This window comes from Neoarius graeffei, chromosome 21 (assembly GCF_027579695.1).
Source record: "Neoarius graeffei isolate fNeoGra1 chromosome 21, fNeoGra1.pri, whole genome shotgun sequence".
Classification (NCBI taxonomy): domain Eukaryota; kingdom Metazoa; phylum Chordata; class Actinopteri; order Siluriformes; family Ariidae; genus Neoarius; species Neoarius graeffei.
The window spans coordinates 59,408,007-59,434,442 of record NC_083589.1 but is presented as its reverse complement, the minus strand read 5'-3'; the positions used below and the strand labels follow the sequence as shown (position 1 = coordinate 59,434,442).

The following is a 26,436-nucleotide window of genomic DNA, read 5'->3' as shown; positions in this document are numbered from 1 at the left end:
GCAAATTTTTTATTATCAAAATCCTATTTATCTCATTTTATTAAATATCGGAATGTATTTTTGATCGCTATTTTGTCGCTCCTATAGCAAGTTCTGAGTGTTTGAAATATGCTCTGTAATATATCAGTCCATATGTCAAAGCAATGGCCGTAAACGAGATTCGTTGAGACCTGTGCGAGACATCGTAGGATGAAAATAAAACGTACAGCGGAAATCAAAGTGACCAACATCTGCCAACGTTGTCAAAAGACGCGCGCGCCCTTCTTCGAATGCTGATGTGATCAAGCCGGAAGTTGTGTTTGTTTTGATAGCAATCAGGAACGTTTGAAAAAAGTCGGCAGTAACCGTCATTTAAACTCGTTTTTGTGCAATATTTCGTTTGGAAAACAGTTTTCAAAATGGCAGCACCGACACCTGGCTGACACTTCACGTTTCGAAGTCTCGCACAAGTCTCGTGAAGATCGCGCGGATAAGCGACGCCTGCTGTGGACCAAACGAACTAAATTCAACACGGCTAAAAACCCAATAGGCTGATAAGTATAATATTTAATTGCAATTAGTTGCCAATACGAGTCACGATATAAGGTTACTAAAACCAAAAACGTAATTGAATAACACGTTAAATAAGAAATAAAGCAAGTTTAAAAATGACTTCAGTTCTCCTTTAAATATTTAAATAATATTGGTTGGATTTTTTTCGTGGTATATCAGATATATTCCATTCAGTTAGCACGATACTGAACGAGTCGAAGGCGAGTAGCTGAATGGAATATATCTGATATACCACAAAAAAATCCAGCCAATATTATTATTATTATTATTATTATTATTATTATTATTATACATACACATTCCTTTCGGGTGTTCAACGCGTCTTTCTCTTTCAAAATTCTCGCCAAATCTTCCGGATTTAACAAAAAAACCTGGCGGCCATGTTTGTTTACAAATTGTCCCAGTTGCTCGCCAGCATGTGTGACGTCATGTTGTCTTGCAGCCATGCAATATCGTAAACCATATTCAACGCTCATTCTCCATTGGGTAGAGTGACGTAATACACGTAGGATAAGCGATATGCTAACAATATTGCATGCTATCAAACCAAATGAATGAAACCCGCTAGAAGGGAATAGAACACGTTTTTATTCCATCGAAAAAGTGTCCTGTATGTATAATAATTATTGTCTTTTTAAAGTGCACCTTATTTTAGCATGAATAACATCAGAGGGATTTTTCCATTTCCAGTTATCCAATCATGTAAAGTGAGCAGTAGCAGATGAGTGCTTGGTCAGCTTATTCTTCAAAAACTATGGGTGTTTGATCCACCGGAGAAAATTAACATAAACCTTTGCATTATTTGACTAATTTGACTCTGAATGTGTCTTTTACACTGCAAAAAAATACTTAAAGTGGAAAATACCTTGAACAAACCCAAATTTATCGACTATTTCCTATTATTAAAAGGTTGCTATAAACCTGATATAAGATTAATATTTAACAGTTATTCCACGAAATTGAGTCGTACATGAGCTGATGGCTGACGAGGGACATAACGCCGAGTTGGCTGTAAGCCATGTACGACAAGATTGAGAGGAATAACTGTTTTATTCTCTCCACAGTCACTGGATTTTGAGAACAGAGCATTTTTATTTTTTGCAAATTCGTTAAATAAAACCTTTATACAAAACATCCGACAAAATCATTTCCGCTTAGAATGTTGGTTCAGCAACACACTCCGCCATTTTGTTTTTCTCTACTCACGGTATATGAGCTGATATCCTAGTAGTAGCGTAGCCAATCAGAGCGCACGATTGCTCATATCCAGTGAATGTTGGTAGAATAAACCTAGTTATCGACCTTTCTACTAACTACAAGCTTGAAATAGTCTTATTTCTTGTTTTCTTATTCTACTGGCAGATAGTTTTGCTTCTTTTTAAAATAAATGTTTAAAATTTGCAGAATTATCTGCCAGGAGAATAAGAAATAAACTAAAGCCTGAAATTAGAAGAAAAAAAAAACAAGATTAAAAAAATAGGTTAAATAATTTAATATTTGGCTTACTGTAATGTTATAGTAGGAAATACTATATGAATTTGAACATAAAGAGAATAAATAAATTAAAAATAAAAATAAATTTGAGAATAAATATAAAAAAAAAAAACAGCCAGGACATACAACGGTGTATTCAGGCTGTTGTATATATATATTTTAAATTTATTAATTAATCTTAAAAAATATACAGAACTGAAGGAAGGGGTAATAGTCTGAGAAAAAAAGTCAGAATTTTCAAGATTAAAGTCAGAAAACTCTGTAGAGGGTGTCATGGCTCAGGTGGCTAAGGCACTGTACCATAAATCCGGGGACCCGGGTTCGGTCCTGACCGGAGGTCATTTCCTGATCCCTCTCTGTCTTTACACTGTTCTGTCCAATAAAGGTGAAAAAAAAAAAAGCCCAAAAAAAATCTGTAGATATTCTCTGAGATGATAAAATTTGTGAGAAACAAAAATTCAGAAAAGTAGTGGGGGGTTTCCACTTCAATTTGCAATGCTGGATTAACGTCATCAGATGCCATGTCTGGGCCGAGAGTTATAGGAAATTTTTGACTGCATTTCCCAGAATGCACTGCAGTCGGGAAACACGATTTTTTTCTCAGAGAATATCTGTGCTTTTTCTTGTTAATTTGTGATTTTTGTTGCAAATTTATGATCTCTGAGATTATCTGTTTTACTTGTTTTTTTTTCTTTTTTCTCTCTCAGAAGGTTACCCTCTCCCTCAGCTCTGTATGATTTTTTTTTATCTTTAACCTACAATGACCCTAATGCACTGTCGTACAGGACATGAGAACATATTAGTGAAAAAAAAGAATGGTTAGATATTACTGTACTTCAATTGTTATATGAATCAATTAGTGACATAATTTAATGAGAATTAGACATGGGTCTGTCTCAGAAACTGGGTACTGTGGGGGTCCCCCACTAAATATACTCACAGCCAATAAACTGTACGGTTTTGAATGGGGATGTTGATTTTAATTTGAAATAAAATGATGAAAGAAATAATACAGATAAAACTAAATCTTTGATGTGAATATTCAGAATTTGGCAAAAATTCTGCAAATTTGTGGGAAAATGGCGGCTTGATCTGGGACATGATAAATGGTTGACTACATCGCGTTCCCTTAAAAAGGTTGTAGTCCACTGAAAAGTCTACAGTTATCACTAATTGTATTTTAATTTGTAACTTTATCCACCTAAGGATTGGTGCGCTCACAGAATAATCATAACCGTAATAAAACATCATGCAAAATATTTCATCACCGTTGTAACTCCATTTTCCGCAAACCCAAAACCAATACGATCGTGTGTTTTGATCTAAACGGAAAGCCTCAGGGTCGAGGTCACTACCTCACCAAGAGTAGTAACTTAAAATCACTAAACATTTAGTTATAAATCTGCGATTTTGTTTTTTAAAACGAAAGCTGAAAGTTAGGTATAGAATATGTTTCTTACAGAATATGTTACGATGGTAGCTGGTCTTGTATGAATTTCTAAGCTATAAAATGAGTCGTGGTCTATTTTTTACCGTAGCGTGTTATTTGTGTGCGGGGAAGGACACGCATTAACAATTTGCATGTGTAGAATGGAATTTTCCACTCCAGCAGTTAGAAGTTGATCGTGCTTCCATTTGCGGTCTCTGTTACGCGGGTGATCTGTTCGGACGTTATCACTGAAAAGGTGAGTTTTGACAGTTTTATTTTGTTTTAGTCTTGCAGTATAAGGCAACAGAATGTTTTTCTTTTTTGTCTTACTTTCATATTTCGTAGTGTTTGCGTATTTTTGGCCAATATTTTGCAACCATGGTCAATTTAGATAGAACTTTTGATAGAATCTACGGCCAGTCATTTTGCCCCGCCCCCGCCTCGCACTCCGTCCGGTGCGGTAGTGATGTCCCGCAAATATAAAATATAAAAATAAAATATAATAAAAATATAAAAATAGTAAATATAAAATATAAAAGGGGCGGCACGGTGGTGTAGTGGTTATCGCTGTCGCCTCACAGCAAGAAGGTCCGGGTTCGAGCCCCGTGGCCGGCGAGGGCCTTTCTGTGTGGAGTTTGCATGTTCTTCCCGTGTCCGTGTGGGTTTCCTCCGGGTGCTCCGGTTTCCCCCACAGTCCAAAGACATGCAGGTTAGGTTAACTGGTGACTCTAAATTGAGCGTAGGTGTGAATGTGAGTGTGAATGGTTGTCTGTGTCTATGTGTCAGCCCTGTGATGACCTGGCGACTTGTCCAGGGTGTATCCCGCCTTTCACCCGTAGTCAGCTGGGATAGGCTCCAGCTCGCCTGTGACCCTGTAGAAGGATAAAGCGGCTAGAGATAATGAGATGAGAGATAAAATATAAAAATAGTCAAATTAGAAAATTTATTTTTTGACCATAATGTCCCAAATGAGAGAGCAGTTTCTGAGACGGACCCTTATATAAAATGACCAAATTATGTTATGAGGGAGTGGCCGCAATGCAAAAGGCCGAATCTGCCTGCAGAGTCACCAGGACAGGAAGGAGAAAAGCACCGCGATGCCAGATCCAGAAGGAAATAACAATCTGAAAATAATGCTATGGGAATTGAATCTCGTCCAAATATGGCTTAATATTCAATCTTTACAAGATATTAAGACATGTTACTCTTCTTCGTCCTGTCTGAAACAGGTTTAATGCTGGATGGAATGGTGCACAGAGGAGTAGCTTGTCCTCGATCATGAATCATGTCCACAGAGATGTAGAGCATGACTTTGCCACAGCCTTGCGATTTCAGGGTCAGGAATTTTTTTTTGCGCAGAAATCGGTGGCATTGACTGAAGCCTGGGATGACAGGACAAGAGAAAGAGAGTCCTGCTCACTGTCTCCTGGGCTTTTTTTAACAAATCCGCAGTGTCCTCGCCCACAAATACACCCTCACATACAGTATGTGGTGGAACTTATTTTTACACACGGGTTTGACAGCAGGGAGAAAGAGATGTAGTTAGCAGAAATCAAAATAACAGCACGTTGGTCTGCACAATTCCATTTTTCCATTTAATCATGGTACAATTTACAATCAGGGCAGTCCATCACAGCCCAGCAGCTAGTCATTTCCTTTCTGAATTTTTTTTTGTCCTCTATCTCCCTGAGCTGTGTTGCATTTAAGTGGTGTGTTTTTATAACAAGTAATATATCGGCCTTGCCACGAGCGACACCCTGTGTGTCCACATTTTTTGCTGTAATTCTATATTTATATTCCGCTGTAGACTGATGCTGGGGTTTGAGCATGAAAGCTTCGATAACAAGATGGAAAACAGTGTTTCAGGCTTTTGACTGGTCTCACAGTGAAATAATTCACAGATTTATTTGCCTTGTGGTAAACTTATAAGCAAATACAGAACGGCATGCGATTTGAAAATGAAGGATTTCTCTTTGTAAATGGTTTTTAAAGTCATGAAAACTATTTATGAACTTATTCTTAGTTGTTTATATATTTGGATTCAGCCTCTAATTTTAGATTTGTATTTGCATGGCACGTTCATGATGTGAGTGTAGCCTATATTTGAGTGTTTATTTCAGTTCTGTCAAAGACGGAGATGCACATTTGCAGAAATATTTTCACTAATTTCACCAGATCGCTATGGATTTTCACAGGGGTGTAGAGCACGCGGGGCGGCACGGTGGTGTAGTGGTTAGCGCTGTCGCCTCACAGCAAGAAGGTCCGGGTTCGAGCCCCGGGGCCGGCGAGGGCCTTTCTGTGTGGAGTTTGCATGTTCTCCCCGTGTCCGCGTGGGTTTCCTCCGGGTGCTCCGGTTTCCCCCACAGTCCAAAGACATGCAGGTTAGGTTAACTGGTGACTCTAAATTGAGCGTAGGTGTGAATGTGAGTGTGAATGGTTGTCTGTGTCTATGTGTCAGCCCTGTGATGACCTGGCGACTTGTCCAGGGTGTACCTCGCCTTTCGCCCGTAGTCAGCTGGGATAGGCTCCAGCTTGCCTGCGACCCTGTAGAAGGATAAAGCGGCTAGAGATAATGAGATGAGATGAGGTGTAGAGCACGCCGAGCCCTTTCCGAAGAGGGCACCCACGGCCCACTATGACCACAGCTCGACTTGCTATTCACCCCTGAAGCCCCGTGTGAGCGCGGCTCACCGAAAACTTTAATATGCGCCCTGACTCCAGCCACGCGCGCACGGAGGGATTTAAAAACTCATAACTCAGCCACCAAAAGCCCTAGCCCCACCAAACTTTACAGGCACCTCCCTCTCCCCAAGACCTTCTGAAACAGCCCAGGCACAGCCCATTACAACCGCGGCTCGGCCCATTATTCGTGACAAATTTCAATTTCGGCCTACTTCTGGAGTATTTTACTGGTTTGACCTAGATTCTTTGTCTCAGGTCGCGCTATAGAAAGCATCGTGAGAATACAGGTAATTAGGTCAGGTAAGCATCATCACTTACCACAGGTGGTCGGATCCTGAACCACTGGTCTGTTGGTTGAGCATGGCTATAGAGAGCGTGCACGTGACGTCACGAGGTCACATGATATTTGTTTATCTGCCATCTTGGACGGCATGGCCGCGTGTAGAACTTAGACGAACCCGTTCTAATTATCAAGTGTGTGGGAGTAGATCTTTCGAGAATGGTTATATCTTGTTCAGCATTTGGTTGTACCAATAGACAGGGCCAAAAGGAGGGCGTGTCATTTTATAGATTCCCCACAGACGAGGAGAGACGCGCAAAATGGGTGTCCATTGTGCGAAGAGAAAACTGGTACCCCAGTTCTATCAGCCGAATTTGTAGTGAACACTTCATATCAGGTAGGCGTAATCTTCTAATTCAATAATAATTCTGCACAGATAAAGATAGCGGTGATTTGTGATTTTTTTCCAGACAAAAACATACATATTTACAACCCTGTCATTATCTGGAACTGAGTTTAGATTTCGAACATTCTTACAGTAAAACGTCCTGCATAGTCTCTTTATGATAAACGTCTTAATGCCACTTACCCGTGAGCTTATCAAGTAGACATTCTTCTTCGGGACCTTCCAGAGGTATAGTTGGGATACCCATCCCGCAACAAAATATTTATAAGCTTCCAGGCTCTTGTAAGCTTTGAGGGCTTTGCCAGTGTAACACGATTCATGATTAACAAGAAAATTGTAAATGGCATGGTAGGCCAGATCGGGCAAATCGCCGGCACCGCAGCTCCGAATTTCCCTGAACAAGGATTGCGGCACGTTGTACGGATCTGCAATCCCCAACCTGGAACACTTTTCCACGTAACGCTGCCTCACGTCACCTTCAAGATGCTGAACAAACTTAGACAAGTTATCGCGCGATGTAGATGGGGTATTTTCCGAATTTTCTTGGGGATTACTCCCTGGATCCATTACGCTCGCGCAAGGTAAACAATCCTGAAGCCGTCCAATATGGCGGAGTAAACACGGACGGGTCACGTGACTGCACATCCTCTATAGTCCATGTAGTCAGCTAGCGGTAAAGCAAACAAATGCCTCGTGATCGATACCAAGTGGTGCACATATATTTCTGAGTGATGCACATGCATCAGTTGCATCGGTTTGGATCCGCCCCTGCTCTGTGAGCCGTTTTCAGACTAAAGTAAAAGAAAAACGTTACATCAGTATTTACACAGGAAAGTTATGCGTATTCAGAGTCGGGTTACGTACCTGCTTAAATCGACTTTCTTTCACCACTGTCTCTTTAAACACAAGCACTTGCAGGGATAGAAGATGTGGACTGAATAAGGAAATAGCATTTGTTCTTTGTCATCGAATGTAATATGATGTAACACAAAAGCAAGAAATTAAAAAAAAAGTTAAAAGGTGATATACTGGAAGAACAAAGTGATGGTGTAATGATTATCAAATAGGAGTCTACTATATTAGCTATACAGCATACTATAATCCTAGTGTGTGCATACATTAAATACACTCACTGGCCACTTTAATAGGAACTTGTTCTTGGCTGCAGGAGTGGAACCCAATGTGTTCTTCTACTGTTGCATGCTGAGATGCTTTTCTGTTCACCACGGTTGTAAAGAGTGGTTATCTGAGTTACTATATCCTTCCTGGCAAAAAAGCTCAAACTGCTCAATCTGTCCATTTCCCTCTGACCCTCTCTCATCAACAAGGCGTTTGTTTCCACCCACAGAACTGTCGCTCACTCACGCAGTGTTTTTTGTTTTTCGCACCATTCTGTGTAAACTCTAGAGACTGTTGTGTGTGAAAACCCCAGGAGATCAGCAGCTTCTGAAATACTCAAACCAGCTCAAACCAACACCCATACCACAGTGAAAGAAAGTCACACTTCACTGTGAGATCACAATTTTTCCCATTCGGATGTTTGAACAGTCAGTGCGTTTACATGCACATAGAGAAAATCGAATTTCTGCCGTAGCTCGACTGAAATCGAAGTTCTAAATGCCATGGAAACACCTTAGCTTGGCTGAAATCGAACCGAACTGGATTTCTCGTAATCGAGCTACGCGACCTAGATTATGCGATTGTAGCCGAGCTACTTAGTGCATGTAAACCCTATCGAGCTACGTAGTCGAGCTACTTACTTCAGCACTGCCCCTTCCAGAAGTGACGAGTGACGAGACCACAAGCGGGAAACACAATAGCCTCGGTCGGCATGACAACAGTAGTAGAAACGTGGACTTCTGGAGCAATGAGGAGATAGAGTTCATGCTCATTCAGCTTAAGGAGTTGAATATATATATATTAGTGCTGTCAAAAATGTTGCGTTATTAACGCGTTAACTTGACTCAATTTTAACGGCGATAATTTTTTTATCGCGAGATTAACGCTCTGTGACATGATGTAGGTTTTTCATAAGCTTTTGAAACTGGCAGGAACTTGGAACAGAGACTTTGCTTAGAAAACCGATAGCAGCTAGACTGTAATGCCATGCCCCGCACAGCCAGAGTCCTCTGCCCTCCTCCCCCAAAGAACCAGCGCGGGCAGGGCGCGCGCGCCTCGAGCCACGGTGCTCGGCTTAGGTTTCGTTTTCCCATCCGCGGCTCCAGCCCGACTTTGCAGTGGCTGTGACATGTTATGCTCTGCAGTAAAAAAAAAAAACATTGGTACAAAGCAAGCCCATTCACTTTTTTATGCTGATAAGAGAATTACAATGGTTTTTCATGTGACAAAAACGTGTGATTAAATTGCGATTAATCGCGAGTTAACTATTACAGTCGCAACATTAATCGCGATTAAATATTTTAATCGCTTGACAGCACTAATATATATATATATATAATATATCTTGATGTTGCTGTCCTCGTCGTCGTTCTTCTTGTGAACACGAAACTGATAACTTTGTTTATACTCTTGAATAACTCTTCTTCATGACGACAACCGGAAGTGTACCAACACGATGGGGCATGTAGCGCCACCTGTGGCTCGGGTGCACAATGTACCTCACACAATAGCTCGATTTCCTTGTGTGCATGTAGGATTGGATTTCTCTGGCACCCCTGCTGGGACCCTTAGCTCGATTACCGACAGTAGCTCGATTTGGATGTGCATGTAAACGCACTGATTGTGAACGTTAACTGAAGCTCTTGATTCGTATCTGCGTGATTTGATGCGTTGTGCAAGTGGCCAGTGAAATATATATAAAATATGACTTCTAAATTAATTGTCAGCTTATAAAACAGCACTTGATCCAGTTGATATCACACATGAAAAATAATGTCCTGAAGTTCAAGGTCACTATCTCGTGTAACCGAGACACCCAAGATGATGCAACTTCAGACGTTTGAAGTCTGAATTTAATCCTCACTCTGTACACGCAACTCAACTTTGAACCCAGCTCCCAAAAATGTGAAGAGACTTTCTCAGGCTGTCGCTTTTTATCCTTTTCCTTTTCCCTGCTCTGTGTGAGAACATCCACGGTGGGTTTTGGCAGTCCAGACAATCTGAGAGCAAATTCTTTTCTTTCTCTATCACTCTGTCTTTATTTCAATCCCTGCTCTACGTTCCATTTGTTTATTTTGTCCTCTCTGGAGTAGCTCATTTGCATATTGATAGAGAAAGGTACAGTACTGAGGAATAAAACAATAGGAAAAATTTTTACTCTCTCTCTCTCTCGCTCGCTCTTTCTTTCTCTCTCCTGATGATTTGGAATGCAAAGTTTCTCCTCATCCCCCAGAGATCCACATGTTTCATCATCTCTCACTGTGATTGCTGTTTTGTTTATCGAGTCACAAGCAGCAGAGATAGCAGCCGTGACGAGGGATCTCTCTCTCTGCCCCCCAACCCAATCACACATTCATTTATGGCATGATTGGAATCGAAAAAGACGGAAACAATGACCCTTGCCTGTCTTTTGTGGCTGCAGAAGGACATATTTAGTTAATTCAGGGCTGTGTTTCTCTTCTCATCATAACGCACCTCTGGATCTAAAGCTGCACAGGCGCAGGTCTTCTGAAGGGCTCCCAGGGGCCGGCTGGAGCAGAGGCGATACACAGAAGAGAAGCAATTTCTCTGTTTCTCTAGAAATTGCTGTGGAAGTGCAATAAGAGCTTGGCAGGAGGCTTAGCGTAGGTCGATTAGAGCCGTTCGGGCTCGGGCTTCTGCAGATGAAAAAGGAAGTGGCTTTGTGTACCAGGCCTAATCACTCCCATCGATCCGGCAGCCGCGACGACCCAAAGAGCAGAAAGCGAGATTAATTTACCTGTCTTCCACCTTCCTATTTCAGTCCTTCTCCCGCTTTGCCTTGTTTCCTCCGCCTCATTCGTTCTTTCGCACTTGTTCTCCTCTCGCTGTCTCTTGACCTTGTTCTCTCTCTCAGTGTGAATCACACTGTTTTCAAGAAGAAAGCCTGATCATTAAATCTTTCTCTTCCACAGAAGAAGCCTTTTTCTTTTGACTTTGCCTCCACAGGAAACAGTTTCAACTCAGGAAGACAGGAGAATGTGTAAATGTGCTTGTGATGTTTTCAGCTTCTCATCATTACAGTCCTCGTGAATGTTTTTGTCTTTAATTTTTTTTTTTTTTGCAGAGTGGCGTCAAGGCAGAGGGGTTCGGATCATCCTGCAGGATGAGGACACGACCACGAGGATCGAGAGTGACTGGAAGAGGCTCAACATGCTGTCTCATTACCAGGTACGACTCGGAATATAGCCTTTTCCATTATACAGCATATCTACGGACAGGGATCCTATAAGGAGTAGCAGCGATGTGGAATTCTCACGTCTGATTGGTCAGGGGCGGCACGGTGGTGTAGTGGTTAGCGCTGTCGCCTCACAGCAAGAAGGTCCTGGGTTCGAGCCCCGGGGCCGGCGAGGGCCTTTCTGTGTGGAGTTTGCATGTTCTCCCCGTGTCCGCGTGGGTTTCCTCCGGGTGCTCCGGTTTCCCCCACAGTCCAAAGACATGCAGGTTAGGTTAACTGGTGACTCTAAATTGAGCGTAGGTGTGAATGTGAGTGTGAATGGTTGTCTGTGTCTATGTGTCAGCCCTGTGATGACCTGGCGACTTGTCCAGGGTGTACCCCGCCTTTCGCCCGTAGTCAGCTGGGATAGGCTCCAGCTTGCCTGCGACCCTGTAGAAGGATAAAGCGGCTTGAGATAATGAGATGAGATGAGATGATTGGTCAGGAAGTGGAGATTCATTTTCTGTAAGTGAAGCTCTGACTGCAAGATCAATCACAAATTGCAGTTTTAAATATTAATGCTCTTATATGTTTTTATATTTAAATATATACTATACGCATATTATCAAACTAAACTATATTCATTTTTCTTGCCAAAATGTGACATATCTCAATTTATTCTATACACATTCACTAGATATGAGCAATCGCGCGCTCTGATTGGCCACGCTACGACTAGGATATCGGCTCATACACTGTGAGTAGAGAAAAACAAAATGGTGGCGCAACTCAGGTCAGATATATCACTTTGTTGTCAAGTATTTAAAAGAAACAGAAATAGCTAAAAGAATTTTTTTTTCCCAAACACACCCCAGATATCTCCTGTTCCACATTCCAGCCCAGTCGGTGGCAGTAATGTATCTTTAAGTTTGTTTGCCAACCCTCAAAATAACCCTGAAGAAGAAGAAAACAAAATGGCGGAGTGTGTTGCTGAATCAACCAAGGACGAAATAAAAACTCTACTCGAAAACAAAACCCCCAAAAATACAAAAAAAGTAACAAAATACAGAATGAAAGTATTTGATTGTAAGAATGGATTTTTTTTCAAGAATTATTATTATAGCATTTTTTACAAATTGCTCCTGTCATTTCATCGGTTTGTTTACATTCTAAGCGGAAATGATTTTGTCGGATGTTTTGTATGAAGGTTTTATTTATCGAATTTGCAAAAAAAAAATACAAATAAAAATGCTCTTTCTCAAAATCCAGTGAATGTGGATAGAATGAAACAGTTATTCCACTCAATCTCACCGTACATGGATTACAGCGCCATCAGCTCATGTACGACTCGATTTCATGAAATAACTGTTAAATATACACTCAGCCACCACCTGTACACCTGAACCTGCAGTTTTAGTGAGATGCTTTTCTGCTCAACACGGTTGTAAGGAGTGGTTATCAGGTTCAACTTCCTGTCAGCTCAAACTAACCGTTCTCCTCTGACCCCTCTCATCCTGTATGAACTCTACAGACTGTTTGTGAAAATCGCAGGAAATCAGCAGTTTCTGAAAAAGTTACTGAGATCACAGAGCTTGACTGGTTTTGTTTTCAACTATAACTTTACCAATAAAAGTAAGTCATAAGATCGGAGGAGGAGAGTACCAGTCAGTAATATCAGTGCTGCAAGGAAACCAGTAATTTTCTGCTTCAAACAGATAAATGCAGTGGTGCTTGAAAGTTTGTGAACCCTTTAGAATTGTCTATATTTCTGCTTAAATATGACCAAAAACATCATCAGATTTTCACACAAGTCCTAAAAGTAGATAAAGAGAACCCAGTTAAACAAATGAGACAAAAATATTATACTTGGTCATTTATTTATTGAGGAAAATGATCCAATATTACATATCTGTGAGTGGCAAAAGTATGTGAACGTCTAGGATTAGCAGTTAATTTGAAGGTGAAATTAGAGTCAGGTGTTTTCAAACAATGGTATGACAATCAGGTGTGAGTGGGCACCCTGTTTTATTTAAAGAACAGGGATCTATCAAAGTCTGATCTTTACAACACATGTTTGTGGAAGTGTATCATGGCACGAACAAAGGAGATTTCTGAGGACCTCAGAAAAAGCGTTGTTGATGCTCATCAGGCTGGAAAAGGTTACAAAACCATCTCTAAAGAGTTTGGACTCCACCAATCCACAGTCAGACAGATTGTGTACAAATGGAGGAAATTCAAGACCATTGTTACCCTCCCCAGGAGTGGTCGACCAACAAAGATCACTCCAAGAGCAAGGCGTGTAATATTCGACAAGGTCACAAATGACCCCAGGGTAACTTCTAAGCAACTGAAGGCCTCTCTCACATTGGCTAATGTTAATGTTCATGAGTCCACCATCAGGAGAACACTGAACAACAATGGTGTGCATGGCAGGGTTGCAAGGAGAAAGCCACTGCTCTCCAAAAAGAACATTGCTGCTCGTCTGCAGTTTGCTAAAGATCATGTGGACAAGCCAGAAGGCTATTGGAAAAATGTTTTGTGGATGGATGAGACCAAAATAGAACTTTTTGGGCTGAATGAGAAGTGTTATGTTTGGAGAAAGGAAAACACTGCATTCCAGCATAAGAACCTTATCCCATCTGTGAAACATGGTGGTGGTAGTATCATGGTTTGGGTCTCTTTTGCTGCATCTGAGCCAGGATGGCTTGCCATCATTGATGGAACAGTGAATTCTGAATTATACCAGCAAATTCTAAAGGAAAATGTCAGGACATCTGTCCATGAACTGAATCTCAAGAGAAGGTGGGTCATGCAGCAAGACAACGACCCTAAGCTCACAAGTCGTTCTACCAAAGAATGGTTAAAGAAGAATAAAGTTAATGTTCTGGCATGGCCAAGTCAAAGTCCTGACCTTAATCCAATGGAAATGTTGTGGAAGGACCTGAAGCGAGCAGTTCATGTGAGGAAACTCACCAACATCCCAGAGTTGAAGCTGTTCTGTACGGAGGAACGGGCTAAAATTCCTCCAAGCCGGTGTGCAGGACTGATCAACAGTTACCGCAAACGTTTAGTTGCAGTTATTGCTGCACAAGGGGGTCACACCAGATACTGAAAGCAAAGGTTCACATACTTTTGCCACTCACAGATATGTAATATTGGATCATTTTCCTCAATAAATAAATGACCAAGTATCATATTTTTATCTCATTTGTTTAACTGGGTTCTCTTTATCTACTTTTAGGACTTGTGTGAAAATCTGATGATGTTTTAGGTCATATTTATGCAGAAATATAGAAAATTTGAAAGGGTTCACAAACACTACAACACCGCTATAACAAACGCTTAGTACAAACTTTTGCACATAATGAAATAAGTTTGCGTCCCCCAACTTTAATGACAATGAATTGGAGTCTTCAGTAAAACATCAGTGAGCCATGCGCTCCTCTTTCCCCAGAGACAAACAATAAGGCTACATCCACACGACAACGGCAACGTGATGTTATATAAAAATATATCGCGTCCAAATGGGCAACGATCAGTAAAATATCAGGTCCATATGGCAACGCAACGCTTGCTGAAAATGATGCAATACACATGCCACACCTCTAGGGGCGCTGTAAGACGGTCCCTTCGGAGACACCAGAACAATAGAAGTAGTAAGGACGCATGCGCATAAACTATTATGCGCGAGACTTCATATTAGCCACAAAGTCAGGAAAATCTGTTCGTAAAATTACATTATAATGACCAAATACAATGAAAAGTATTTTTCCAGTCTCACCTGTGAAAGGTAATCCCATGTGATCTCGTTTGGACGGCAAACCTGTTGGTACAGTTAAACGCAGCTAATCTTTATTCTCCGCTTTGACCTCTCCAAAATGGCGGCGAGGATGACACATGATTCTACGCGGAAGGCGGCGTCTTTAATGGTCCGGAATAAATTGAATGATACACGTTGATGGATTAATTTGTTTCTCACCTGTGAAAGGTAATCCCATATGATCTCGTTTGGACGGTAAACCTGTTGGTACAGTTAAACGCAGCTAATCTTTATTCTCCGCTTTGACCTCTCCAATATGGCAGCGAGGATGACGTATGATTCTACGCGGAAGGCGGCGTCTTTAATGGTCCGGAATAAATTGGATTAATTTGCTCCTCTACACCCTTTTTGAGGAATGTATTGTCGGACTTAAATCAACATCTGAAGAGGTGAGATCGCTCCTTTTTTCCCCTATTTTTGCTGGCGGGATTGCACCATTACACAATAAATATTCACAGTGAAAATATTTTGTAAGCGTGTTTTATGAACCAAGTTATAGGATTTGTTGACAACTCGCATCGCAATGAGAAGATCATTGGCACTACTGGTGTTAAGAATCAGACCATTTCATAAATGAATATTTTGCTGTAGAGCTGCAGTGTTTGTACAATTGCATGTTTTTGCTTCACTATTACTGTCACTATTCTGCTTCTTGCATTACTACTGTGAACTAACACTGAACATAATAATAATAATAATAATAATAATAATAATAATAATATCCAAGCTTGTGTTTCACTCTCACTAGTGCTCTGTAAGGCTTTTTCCTGGTGATATTCGTTACACTTCTACCCGGCGTGAAGCACTCACAGTCATGTGGTTGTGACGTCATCGTAAACAAATCCGTTCTACTCATCCAGACGACTTCACAACGGCAACGTTGCCAGATCTTTCCACTCTGGAACCCGTTCTCAAAAAGATTGCGTTTTGGGCACCCAAAACGCCGGTGCCGTGTGGACGCCAGGCCTAAACGATAAGCAATTGTATCGGAGTCACCTGAATCCGTTGCCATGTGGACAGGGCCTAAGTTATCAAGTCCGCAGTCGAGTTAACAGTACGTGTTAACACCATAAAACAAAGGCTTAATTTGTCTCGCTTAGGTGTCAATCTTGAACAATTAAACAGTAAGTGCTAAAGAAGGCAACTAGACTTGCTTGAAATCCTTGAAGACGTTTCACCTCTCATCTGAAAGGCTTCTTCAGTTCTGTCTGACTAGTGAGGAATTCCAGGGATTTATCCTCTCGTGGACCAAAAGCAACCCTAAGGAGAGTCTTTGAGGTCACATGGGTCGTTGAGTCATCCTGTAGGTGTTAGGGTTATTGAAGGCTGGGTGTGAACGATGTTAGCAGCCTAGAGGGTCGTTAGGGTGATCTGTGGGTCATTGGCTCTCTGCCATCATGTGAGTCATTGAAGGCAGCTGAGTTTTGGTGTGGATGTGTATTCAGTTTTCTGGGAAGTGTACCAAGGACTGCATTGTAGGTGGCTGATAAGTGGTGTCTCAGACCACCTGCTCTGTTCAGTGATGGTCATTCCAGGTTGACGAAGATGGCTTCTTTTACTCCTCTTTCAAACCACCGGTCTTCTCTGGCTAGAATGCAAACATTGCAGTCCTGAAACGAGTGTCCTTTATTATTGAGATGAAGATAGACTGCAGAGTCCTGGCCTGAGGTTCTGGCTCTCCTGTGTTGAGCCAATGCGCTTGTGAAGCGGTTGTTTCATTTGCCCAATGTACAGGTCTGTGCGTTCCTCACACTATGTTGTCCTGTTTGTGTCTGGGTATTCTGTCCTTAGGGTGGACCAGTTTCTGCCTCAGAGTGTTACTGGGTCTGAAATGTACAGGAACGTTGTGTTTGTAGAAGATCCTCCTGAGTTTCTCAGATAGTCCAGAAATGTAGGGAATGACACCTACAGGATGACTGAGAGGGTCAACGACCCATGTAACCTCAGCGACTCTTCTTAAGGTTGCTTTTGGTCCACTGGAGGATAAATACCTGGAACTCCCCACTAGTCAGACAGAACTGAAGAAGCCTTTCGGATGAGAGGTGAAACATCTTCAAGGATTTCAGGCAAGTCCAGTTGCCTTCTTTAGAACCTACGGTTTACAATGACCTGGATGACTGAGAACCTTCACAGACGTATCTCTAACAATTATCGAGAATGGTAATCACTGACTTCAAAAAATCCCTAAAAAGGACTATTTTATGAGCTGAAAAGCAGTTTTACTCGAGTCTTTATTCTGTAAGCACTGTTGTCACATGGCTACTCATAAATGTAAGATACTCTCCGCCAAAGATAAACTTCATATCCTGGAGTGTCTAAAGCATGGTGAGAAAGCAACAAATGTGTCAAAAGAATACGGTATCCTGAAAAATTCAATTTCAACTTTTAAAACAAAAGAAAATGAGCTCTGAGAATTTGTCCATGACTGCCATCAACAGGATGGGCTGAAAAGAAAGAAAATCCGGCGAGCAAACGATGGCGCGTGACAGCGACTTATTTCCTATACTCTGTAAATATGTAATTGAATTATGCGCAAATATAAATTAAACACAGTTGGTCTTGTTTTAGATAAGAGTGAGTGTTTGGTGTGACAAGTGGCTCCATTTCAGTATTACGAACTTTTCAGTATAATGAACTATTTGGACGTCCCTTAAGGAGTTCGTTATATCGGTGTTAAAGTGTAGCTAAATTCAAGTGTACAGACAGATCTAACCTTTCTACATTTGGGGCTTTATATTCAGGCTCACCATCTGCAGATGTTCATCAACTAAAGATTATAAAAATGCAAATTAACTTGTAAATGTTTTCAGTTTTAATTTCAACGCAGAAAATGGCTAGCTAATGCTATCTAGATAAGAAGAAACCTTTATTTGTCACATGCACAGTGAGATTCATCATCTGCATTTAACCCATCTGAAGCAGTGAACACACGCACTTAGAGCAGTGGGCAGCTATACTATAGCACCCGGGGAGCGGTCAGGGGTTCAGTACCTTGCTCAAGGGCACTTCAGCCCAAGACCACCCCACTTTAACCTAACCGCATGTCTTTGAACCCGGAAGAAACCCACGCAGACATGGGGAGAACATGCAAACTCCATACAGAAAGGCCCTCGCTGGCCGCTGGGCTCGAACCCAGAACCTTCTTGCTGTGAGGCGACAGTGCTAACCACTACACCACCGTGCCACCCAAGATAAAGCTCTTGGGCACATATTTGTGTTTGTTTTTTTTTGTTTTTTTTAGTTCGCTTAAAAACACATATTGTGAATAATGCTTTTTGAAAGGAATGCTGTATTTGCTTGCAATGCAGTCAGGTCCAGGTAATACATAGCAATGACTATAGAGATGAGAGTTGAAGTCAGGTGTCCCTACTCATTTGTTAGGCCCCACCCCCTTCTCCCAATACCAAGGTCCAGCATGTTTCCAAAGCTGTCATTCACTTCATTCCCAAGTGTATCCATGACTTCTTACGATATCGTAGAATAACGCTTTAAAAATTAATCCCTGGAGGAAATTTTTTTTAAAATGTGCTGATATCAGCATAGAGAAAGCTAACTGTTCAAATGAGACCGTGTACAGAAGGTGACGGGGGGGGAGGCTATTTTGTCGTTGAAACACATGGGGATGGGTGGAGCTACAGCTTATACTGCAGCCAACCAGCAGGGGCGCTAGACCTGCAGTGGCTTCACTTTTTATGCCTCCGCCACTGTAAGGTGCAGAAGGCATTATGTTTTCGGGTTGTCCGTCCGTCCGTCCGTCCGTGCATGCGTCCGTGCATGCGTGCGTCCGTCCTGCAACCTTGTGAACGCGATATCTCAAAGGCTAATGAAAGGAATTTCACCAAACTTTCACCATTTGTGCGCTTTGGGACAAACATGAACTGATTAGATTTTGAAATCAAAAGGTCTAAGGTCAAGGTCACTGTGAGGTCAAATGTCTGTCCGAAAACCTTGTGAACACAATATCTCCAAGGCTAATACAAGTAATTTCACCAGGTCAAGATTACTGTGAGGTCAAATGTCCATCCCCAAATCACAACTTAATAAGGCGTGTAGTCTACCGGGCGGAGGCGTCCCCATCGACGCTGTTGGCGTCGAGTTCTAAAAAAAAAAAAAAGAAGCCTTTATTTATTCGTCACATGCACACTTCAAGCACAGTGAAATTCATCCTCTGCATTTAACCCATCTGAAGCAGTGAACACACACACACACACACACACACACACACACACACACACACACAGAGCAGTGGGCAGCCGCACCAGAGCGCCCGGGGAGCAGTATCTCTATCTAGTTAGAGATGTTATGCTGTCCATGTTTTTTAATACTCATTGGTAAATAGTGTGTATGTGGTGACCAGTTGTGATGACAAAATCTCTCTCTCTCTCTCTCTCTCTCTCTCTCTCTCTCTCTTTTTTTCTTTAAAAGCCAAACAATAGCTGGCAGCCACTGGCTGTGATTATTACACAGGAGTGTAAAATATATTCTTCATAGTGACTAAAATTGTGCATAGCAATGACAGCCTAATCGTGTATCCACTTATAAAATCAACAATAATGACGTGTGTGTGTGTGTGTGTGTGTGTGTGTACTGATTCTCAGTAAATATAGGCAGCTGATATTACAGTTTGTACCACAGTGCTGTTGAATTCTTGATTCTGATTGGTCAGAAGTCATTGAACTTTGTTCTATATCATCAGCTCTGACGATTTTGCAGCTGTAAATGCGATCATTCGAATACGTTACCGTTTCTATAGTAACAGCTCACTTGAACGATGGACGCTCCATATCAACTGCTTTTATTTATTTTTTTAAAATAGCGTAATTGTTGGAAGCAGTCTCTCGTGTCAGTGCCTGGCAGAGGGGAACCATCAGGGCCTTCTAGTCCTTCAGAGAAGCCCAAACATATCAGCGTTTCAAATGTTATATTTAATTTCTTTCATTTTTTCATAATATCATTATAATTATTCTCTTCTGATTCTAATTTGGCCTCATTTTCTATCAAATTTGCTTCAGAAATGAAAGGACAGAAATTACTGTCCTGAAAACATTAAAATCGAGAGTGAGATTGTTTTGTTTGTTGTCTCGAGGCTGAGAAGAGTTTAGAGCTGCTCACTCATTGGTTCGGACTTCATTGCCGGGACAGAAGGCCATGGCAGTGTGTGTTTATGTAGGAAGTGACAGATTAATTAATTAATTAATCAATCAGATTTTGATTTATAGTGGGAGGGAACAAAAATGTATCGCCCTCGGACTTCTCGAAGGCCAACGCGAGCTTAACCACGAGTCAGCACCATCAGCGTAGCGGTGATTTTTATCAAAAATCTTATAAATGTTTGCCAGCATTTCTCAGGAGAATAGCATTAATTTTACAGCATGGATAGCGATAACGACAGCGTTCACAGCGAAAGCGAGTTTTACTACCCTGAGGAAGAAGAAATAAAAGAAAACATTTCAGGAGAAAACTAAAAACCTCTAACTTGCTAACACTGAGCAAAAGCATGGCTGAATCCTGAATGACTCAATTTTGTATAAATAGGGGACTACATAGGCGGCAAAATGTAGTTTTTTTCCTGCCATGGAAGTGCATTTGTATAGATAGTTTTCATTGACGTCACGGCATTCCGGGGAATGCCCTCCATCTTGGGGGGCAAACAAAACGGACCATCGCTATTACCAGCTACGTTATCTCGGACGAATTTATAAAGTTATATAGTCAGTTTTCTAAAATAAAGATCAATGTCGGCAAAATCAAGCAAACGGAAGTATATGGATACATTAGACGACATCTCACGACAATGGTATGCAGCCAAACTGGCCTTGATTGGGGGAATTGACCCCTACAAAGTGGACAAAGATGCATTTTCAAGTGACTATGCAGGGCTGCCATCCATATCGTACCCTGATATTGTGAACTATTTCGTGAATAGTAAAAGCGCCTACACACTTGACGACCTCAAAGCATACAAGTCGCTGGAGTCATACAATTATTTTGTCTGTGGCTGGGTCCGTGAAGTCCACCATATAAAAACAAGTGACAGTCGTGTCCTAATTACAGCCAAGGTGTGTAAACATTGGAATTTTAGAGCTCTCAACACTGCATATAAATATATGTGTGTGTATAATATCGAGTTGATTTAAGACAAATTTTACATCCATTAGTGGTATTACAGTACCATGTCAGTTCCAGTTAGGCATCCTCCAGAGATTGTTTAGATGATGTTTTGGTTTCCAAAAACAAACTTAAAGGAACAGTCCACCGTACTTCCATAATGAAATCTGCTCTTATCTGAATTGAGACGAGCTGCTCCGTACCTCTCCGAGCTTTGCGCGACCTCCCAGTCAGTCAGACGCAGTCAGACGCGCTGTCACTCCTGTTAGCAATGTAGCTAGGCTCAGCATGGCCAATGGTATTTTTTGGGGCTGTAGTTAGATGCGACCAAACTCTTCCACGTTTTTCCTGTTTATATAGGTTTATATGACCAGTGATATGAAACAAGTTCAGTTACACAAATTGAAACATAGCGATTTTCTATGCTATGGAAAGTGCGCACTATAATGACAGGCGTACTAACACCTTCTGCGCGCTTCGGCAGCGCATTGATATCTGAGCTCCGTATCAATGCGCTGTCGAAGCGCGCAGAAGGTGTTAGTACGCCTGTCATTATAGTGCGCACTTTCCATAGCATAGAAAATCGCTACGTTTCAATTTGTGTAACTGAACTTGTTTCATATCACTGGTCATATAAACCTATGTAAACAGGAAAAACGTGGAAGAGTTTGGTCGCATCTAACTACAGCCCCAAAAAATACCATTGGCCATACTGAGCCTAGCTACATTGCTAACAGGAGTGACAGCACGTCTGACTGCGTCTGACTGACTGGGAGGTCGCGCAAAGCTCGGAGAGGTACGGAGCAGCTCGTCTCAATTCAGATAAGAGCATATTTCATTATGGAAGTACGGTGGACTGTTCCTTTAAACACAATTGATTGTTTATTTAAACAACTTACCACTTATAAAATGATCGGAACAGACGTTGCTGTGTTTGGAAGGCTGATAATCCTTGCAGTTGATTCTTGCAAGCCATAGATTTCTCCTTTGTATGCTGAGTTTCTTTGTTTGCTCGCCTTCGTGCTCCCGTACAGTGGGAATTCCATAAAAGCTCCGGCTTGACTTCATCATCTGACCTATTACGACAGCCGTGAATACAACAGGTGTGCACCATTGCTAGCTTTAAATAGCCTGCTTGGGTTCTTTTGAAGACTTTGTACTCGCGCGTTACAATGTGTGCTCAGTCACCCGTACGGTAAGCTTGACCCGCAAGATGGCCGCCACTAGGGAATCCCCAACTCTGTGACGTCACGTGAAAACTATCTATACCGAGGAGAAAGCAATTTGCATTACAGCCATGAATGAGGATTCAAAATGGCAGTGGTGGGCCGTGCATTTCACACATGGGCCTTCAGTACTGCTCTGTCTGAATTAAATCCACCCCTCAATAATGCCTATAAAACTTCTACTGCAGCTACAGCTGCGACATTCATAAAAACATCAATAACAACCTCATATTGCAATGTTATTTCGCAAAATAGCAACATTTTATTTTATCGATGTGTGTGTTTATGTGCCTTATGAGACCTTGTGTGCATGTATGCGAATGAGGTCAGTCAGTATAGGCGAAGTAGATGACATCACTCACCAATACGGAGATTATCTGAACTGAAAATCCATCCTCCTTTCTTTCCTCAAGAAAACGTCAATAACTCTGTCGTAGAAGTCGTTTGTTCTTTTCAGTCCCATCAAAAAGTCCCGTTCGATGGCCATCGAGCCAGGAGTACCGCTCGTAATTAGCGGGCTGAAAGTGGCGAACAAATCCTTTTCCAGGCTGTGTCAGGTTGGCTAGCTTTGGCGTTGACCGCCCTTTCTGAACAATGTCCAGCTTTTCTGGAAAAGTCCTCCGGGAAAATGGTTGTGACAATAAATTTGCCACCATATCAACTTCTCCCCCTCCTTCGGCCATTTTGGGTTAATAAAACAGATATTTATATTATTTAACTATTAAAAATTGAAGCTCGTTAATGCAGTTAAAATTGCTAAGTTGACAAGCACTCAAGGACTTTTTGTAGCATTCGCGTCATTGCAACTCCAGTGGAAATCTACCCAATCAAATGGTGAGAATACAATGATGTTTCCTTATGCATGCTTTGAGCCAATCAGAGCATATACGCCTGCAATGGGCTGTTGGGGCTCATCAGAGACGGCCTAATACGACTGGTTCTGGGCTCGCTAACTTGAATCTACAGTCTATGACACAGACAGGCCAGCAGAACTGATTGTACTGGCCTCCAGGCAGATTTATTTGCCTGGCAACAAATGATGGTTGAAATGTGATTGGTTAAAAATGCTTCAACGTGAAAAATACACGTCTGGCAGCAGCGCAGCCACGGGAAAGGAAACGGCCAGACCATTTGGAATTATTTAGTAGTTATGAAATGAAATGAAATAAAAATAATAAACAAAAAATTAACATCAATCAGTCTGTCTGTGATTTTTTTTTTAGATATCTTCAGGCCAGCAGAGAAGGCCTTGCAGGCCCTGACGGCCCACCACTGCAAAATGGCGGCTCGGCTCGGTTTTCCCTTTCGGGCGCTCTCGTTTTCTGTTAGAATTTGGTAAAGAAAAAAATAAATATATTATTTACCAGCTTAAGATCGGTCCGTATGGTGAAATACCGTGACCTCGGCCTTGAATACTGACCTCGGCCCAGAGGGCCTCGCTCAGTACTTTCAAGACCTCGGTCACGGTATTTCACCATACGGACCTCCCAGCTGGTAAATAACATATATTTCTTCTCGCTTTCTTTCCGTTACTGTAGTCGGTCTTTCATGTTTCATTCACACACTCACGTCCTCCATTTTTCTCTGCTGTTTCAAATTTGTATCCCACAATGCCTTGCATGAACAGGGAAAGCCCACCACGTGATGCATGACGTAGTATCTTGAATTGGGTCATGGTGAAGCAGGAAAAAGTAGCGGAGAATTTAGGGCCATGTGGAAATAAATTCATTGTTCTATTTTTTTTTAAAAAAGCCAATAAAATTGGAAGTCTGTGATTCGAATTCAGTAGCTTTCGGTCCAATAAGCAAAAATAATTGGGTGTCGGGGAAAATTCTTTTCATGACCTACACTTGAAAAATCTGAAAGGCAGTCTACCTTTAAATGTAACTACAAATGGATAAAAAGTACTATGTGCTGTTGTTTAATAAATAAAACACTGTAAACACTTCAGGACGTGGTGTTGCTGGAGTAAACCCTCGTCATGTTGAGCCATGTAGCAGCACCATATCATCACTGATTATTTTCCTCTATCAGCACACCCTGGAAGTGTTTTATTCCGATCCTTATGCCCATTAGATTTTTAGAAACATGTTTATCAAATCAGTGAATGTTTAAATAATAAGAGGAAAGCTCTGAGGATTTAAAGCAGCGCAAAACAAGTTGAAATTTTCCTTCTCTTTTGGGCCGTGAAATACTGATAGCTTATCTTTTTATTTCTCTCTTTCTCTGTCATTCCTGTATCACGCCATTATCACAGGGATGGATTTGATATGTGCTTTCCTTCTCGTGCATTTTTCTCCAGTAGACATTGTTTGTCCAATTTAGGTCGTTTGAGAGATAAGGGAACGGAGCGAATCTGTTCATTTAACATTCATAGTGTTTCGATCAGATTTTCCCTTAACAACCCTGACCCTGTTCACCTCACTGACCTTGTAATAGACTAAACAACCGAATCGCTTCCTGGTCACAGGATCAGACTCAAGAACACCAGAGATTGATTGGCAGGTCCTATGAATAGCGCACGGGGGGAATCGGGAGACATGGAAAGACAAAATCCACGTCCTGAACACCATCTGAAGTGCCAATCAGCTGCCTATCACACACACACAAGCAGACACACACACTGATTATGTCATATCATCGACACAACCTGGGGTTTTTCAGCCTTTCTGGAGGACAGGTGACAGGCACGTGCTTCATTATAGTGTAAATAATTTATCAGGCTAGCCTACCGCCCCTCAAATGAGCTTTCCAAGAGCAAGAGAGAGGGAATGGAAGACAGAGAGAGAGAGAGAGAGAGAGAGAGAGAGGTCTGCGACGTTCTCAAATTAAATGTCACATGGGTGGCATGTGAGTGGCAGACTGGAGGCTGGATTAGGAGGTGATTGGAATCGGAGATGAGATAATGAAGACAGAAGTTAATTTATTTTCAGGTGAGGAGAGTGTTTTATCCTACACGCACACATGCACACAAGCACACACACAAAAAATTGACTTCCAAAGACTTTTGCAGTCAACACAGCTCTCAAATTGCGCCTGCTACAACATTCCCTACTCTTTAATTCATTCATTTCACATTTTTTACTTTCACCCCTCTCCAGCTAGAACCCTACACTAATACTACATACCGTACTACAGTATAAGCGTTAGTACATTCATTCATTCATTCATTCATTCATCCAGTCACTCAGTCAGCATTATGTTCTGTATCAATCATTAAATCACTCATTCATTTGTTTTAATCCGTTCATTCATACACACTTTGATACTACACACTACACTATAATCTACTCTTTCATTCATTTGTTCATTGCTTCTCCGTTTTAAGTCTGATACTGCCCTATAATTCATTCATTCATTCATTCATTCATTCATTTCTTACTTTCTATGTTCTATGAACTCAAGTTACAATGTACTTCATTATAAGCTGCTCATTCATTCATTCATTCATTCTTACTTTCACTGCCCTTCAGATGAACTCAGACATTACATGCTACATTATAAACCATTTAATTCATTCATTATTTCCACTTCTCTCCAAAGTCTGATACCGTTTACATTATAAGCTGCTCATTCATTCATTCATTCATTCATTCATTCATTCTAATTTTCACTCCTCTTCAGATGACCTCTAGTATAACATACTACATTATGAACCAATCTTCCATTTTCATTCATTCATTCATTCATTCAGTGAGTCAGTCAGTCATTGTTTCTTTCACCAATCTCCAGATTAGCATTACATACTACATTATAAACTGCTCATTCATTCATTCATTCATTTCTCACTTTCACTTCTCTCCGAAGTCTGATACTGCTTCGATCATAAGTCGATCATTCATTCATTCATTCATTCATTCATTCATATTTTCACTATACTTCAGTTGAACTTGGACATTACATACTACATTATAAGCTATTCATTCATTCATTCATTCATTCATTCTAACTTTCACTCCTCTTCAGATGACCTCTAGTATAACATACTACATTATGAACCACTCTTACATTTTCATTCATTCATTCATTCATTCATTCATTCATTCATTCATTTCTTACTTTCTATGTTCTATGAACTCAAATTACAATGTACTTCATTATAAGCTGCTCATTCATTCATTCTTACTTTCACTGCCCTTCAGATG

General features: G+C 41.2%; 1 protein-coding gene across 2 annotated transcripts in view; it reads left to right on the top strand.

The window, feature by feature from the left end:
- The window catches only part of plxna4 (plexin A4), a 778,998-nt gene that overhangs the window by 689,691 nt on the left and 62,871 nt on the right, over positions 1 to 26,436 (top strand). For both annotated transcript variants that reach the window (XM_060903436.1, XM_060903437.1), the window contains exon 26: positions 11,048 to 11,151. In XM_060903436.1, coding sequence (XP_060759419.1) covers positions 11,048 to 11,151 — 104 coding nt within the window. The remainder of the gene's footprint in view (positions 1 to 11,047; positions 11,152 to 26,436) is intronic.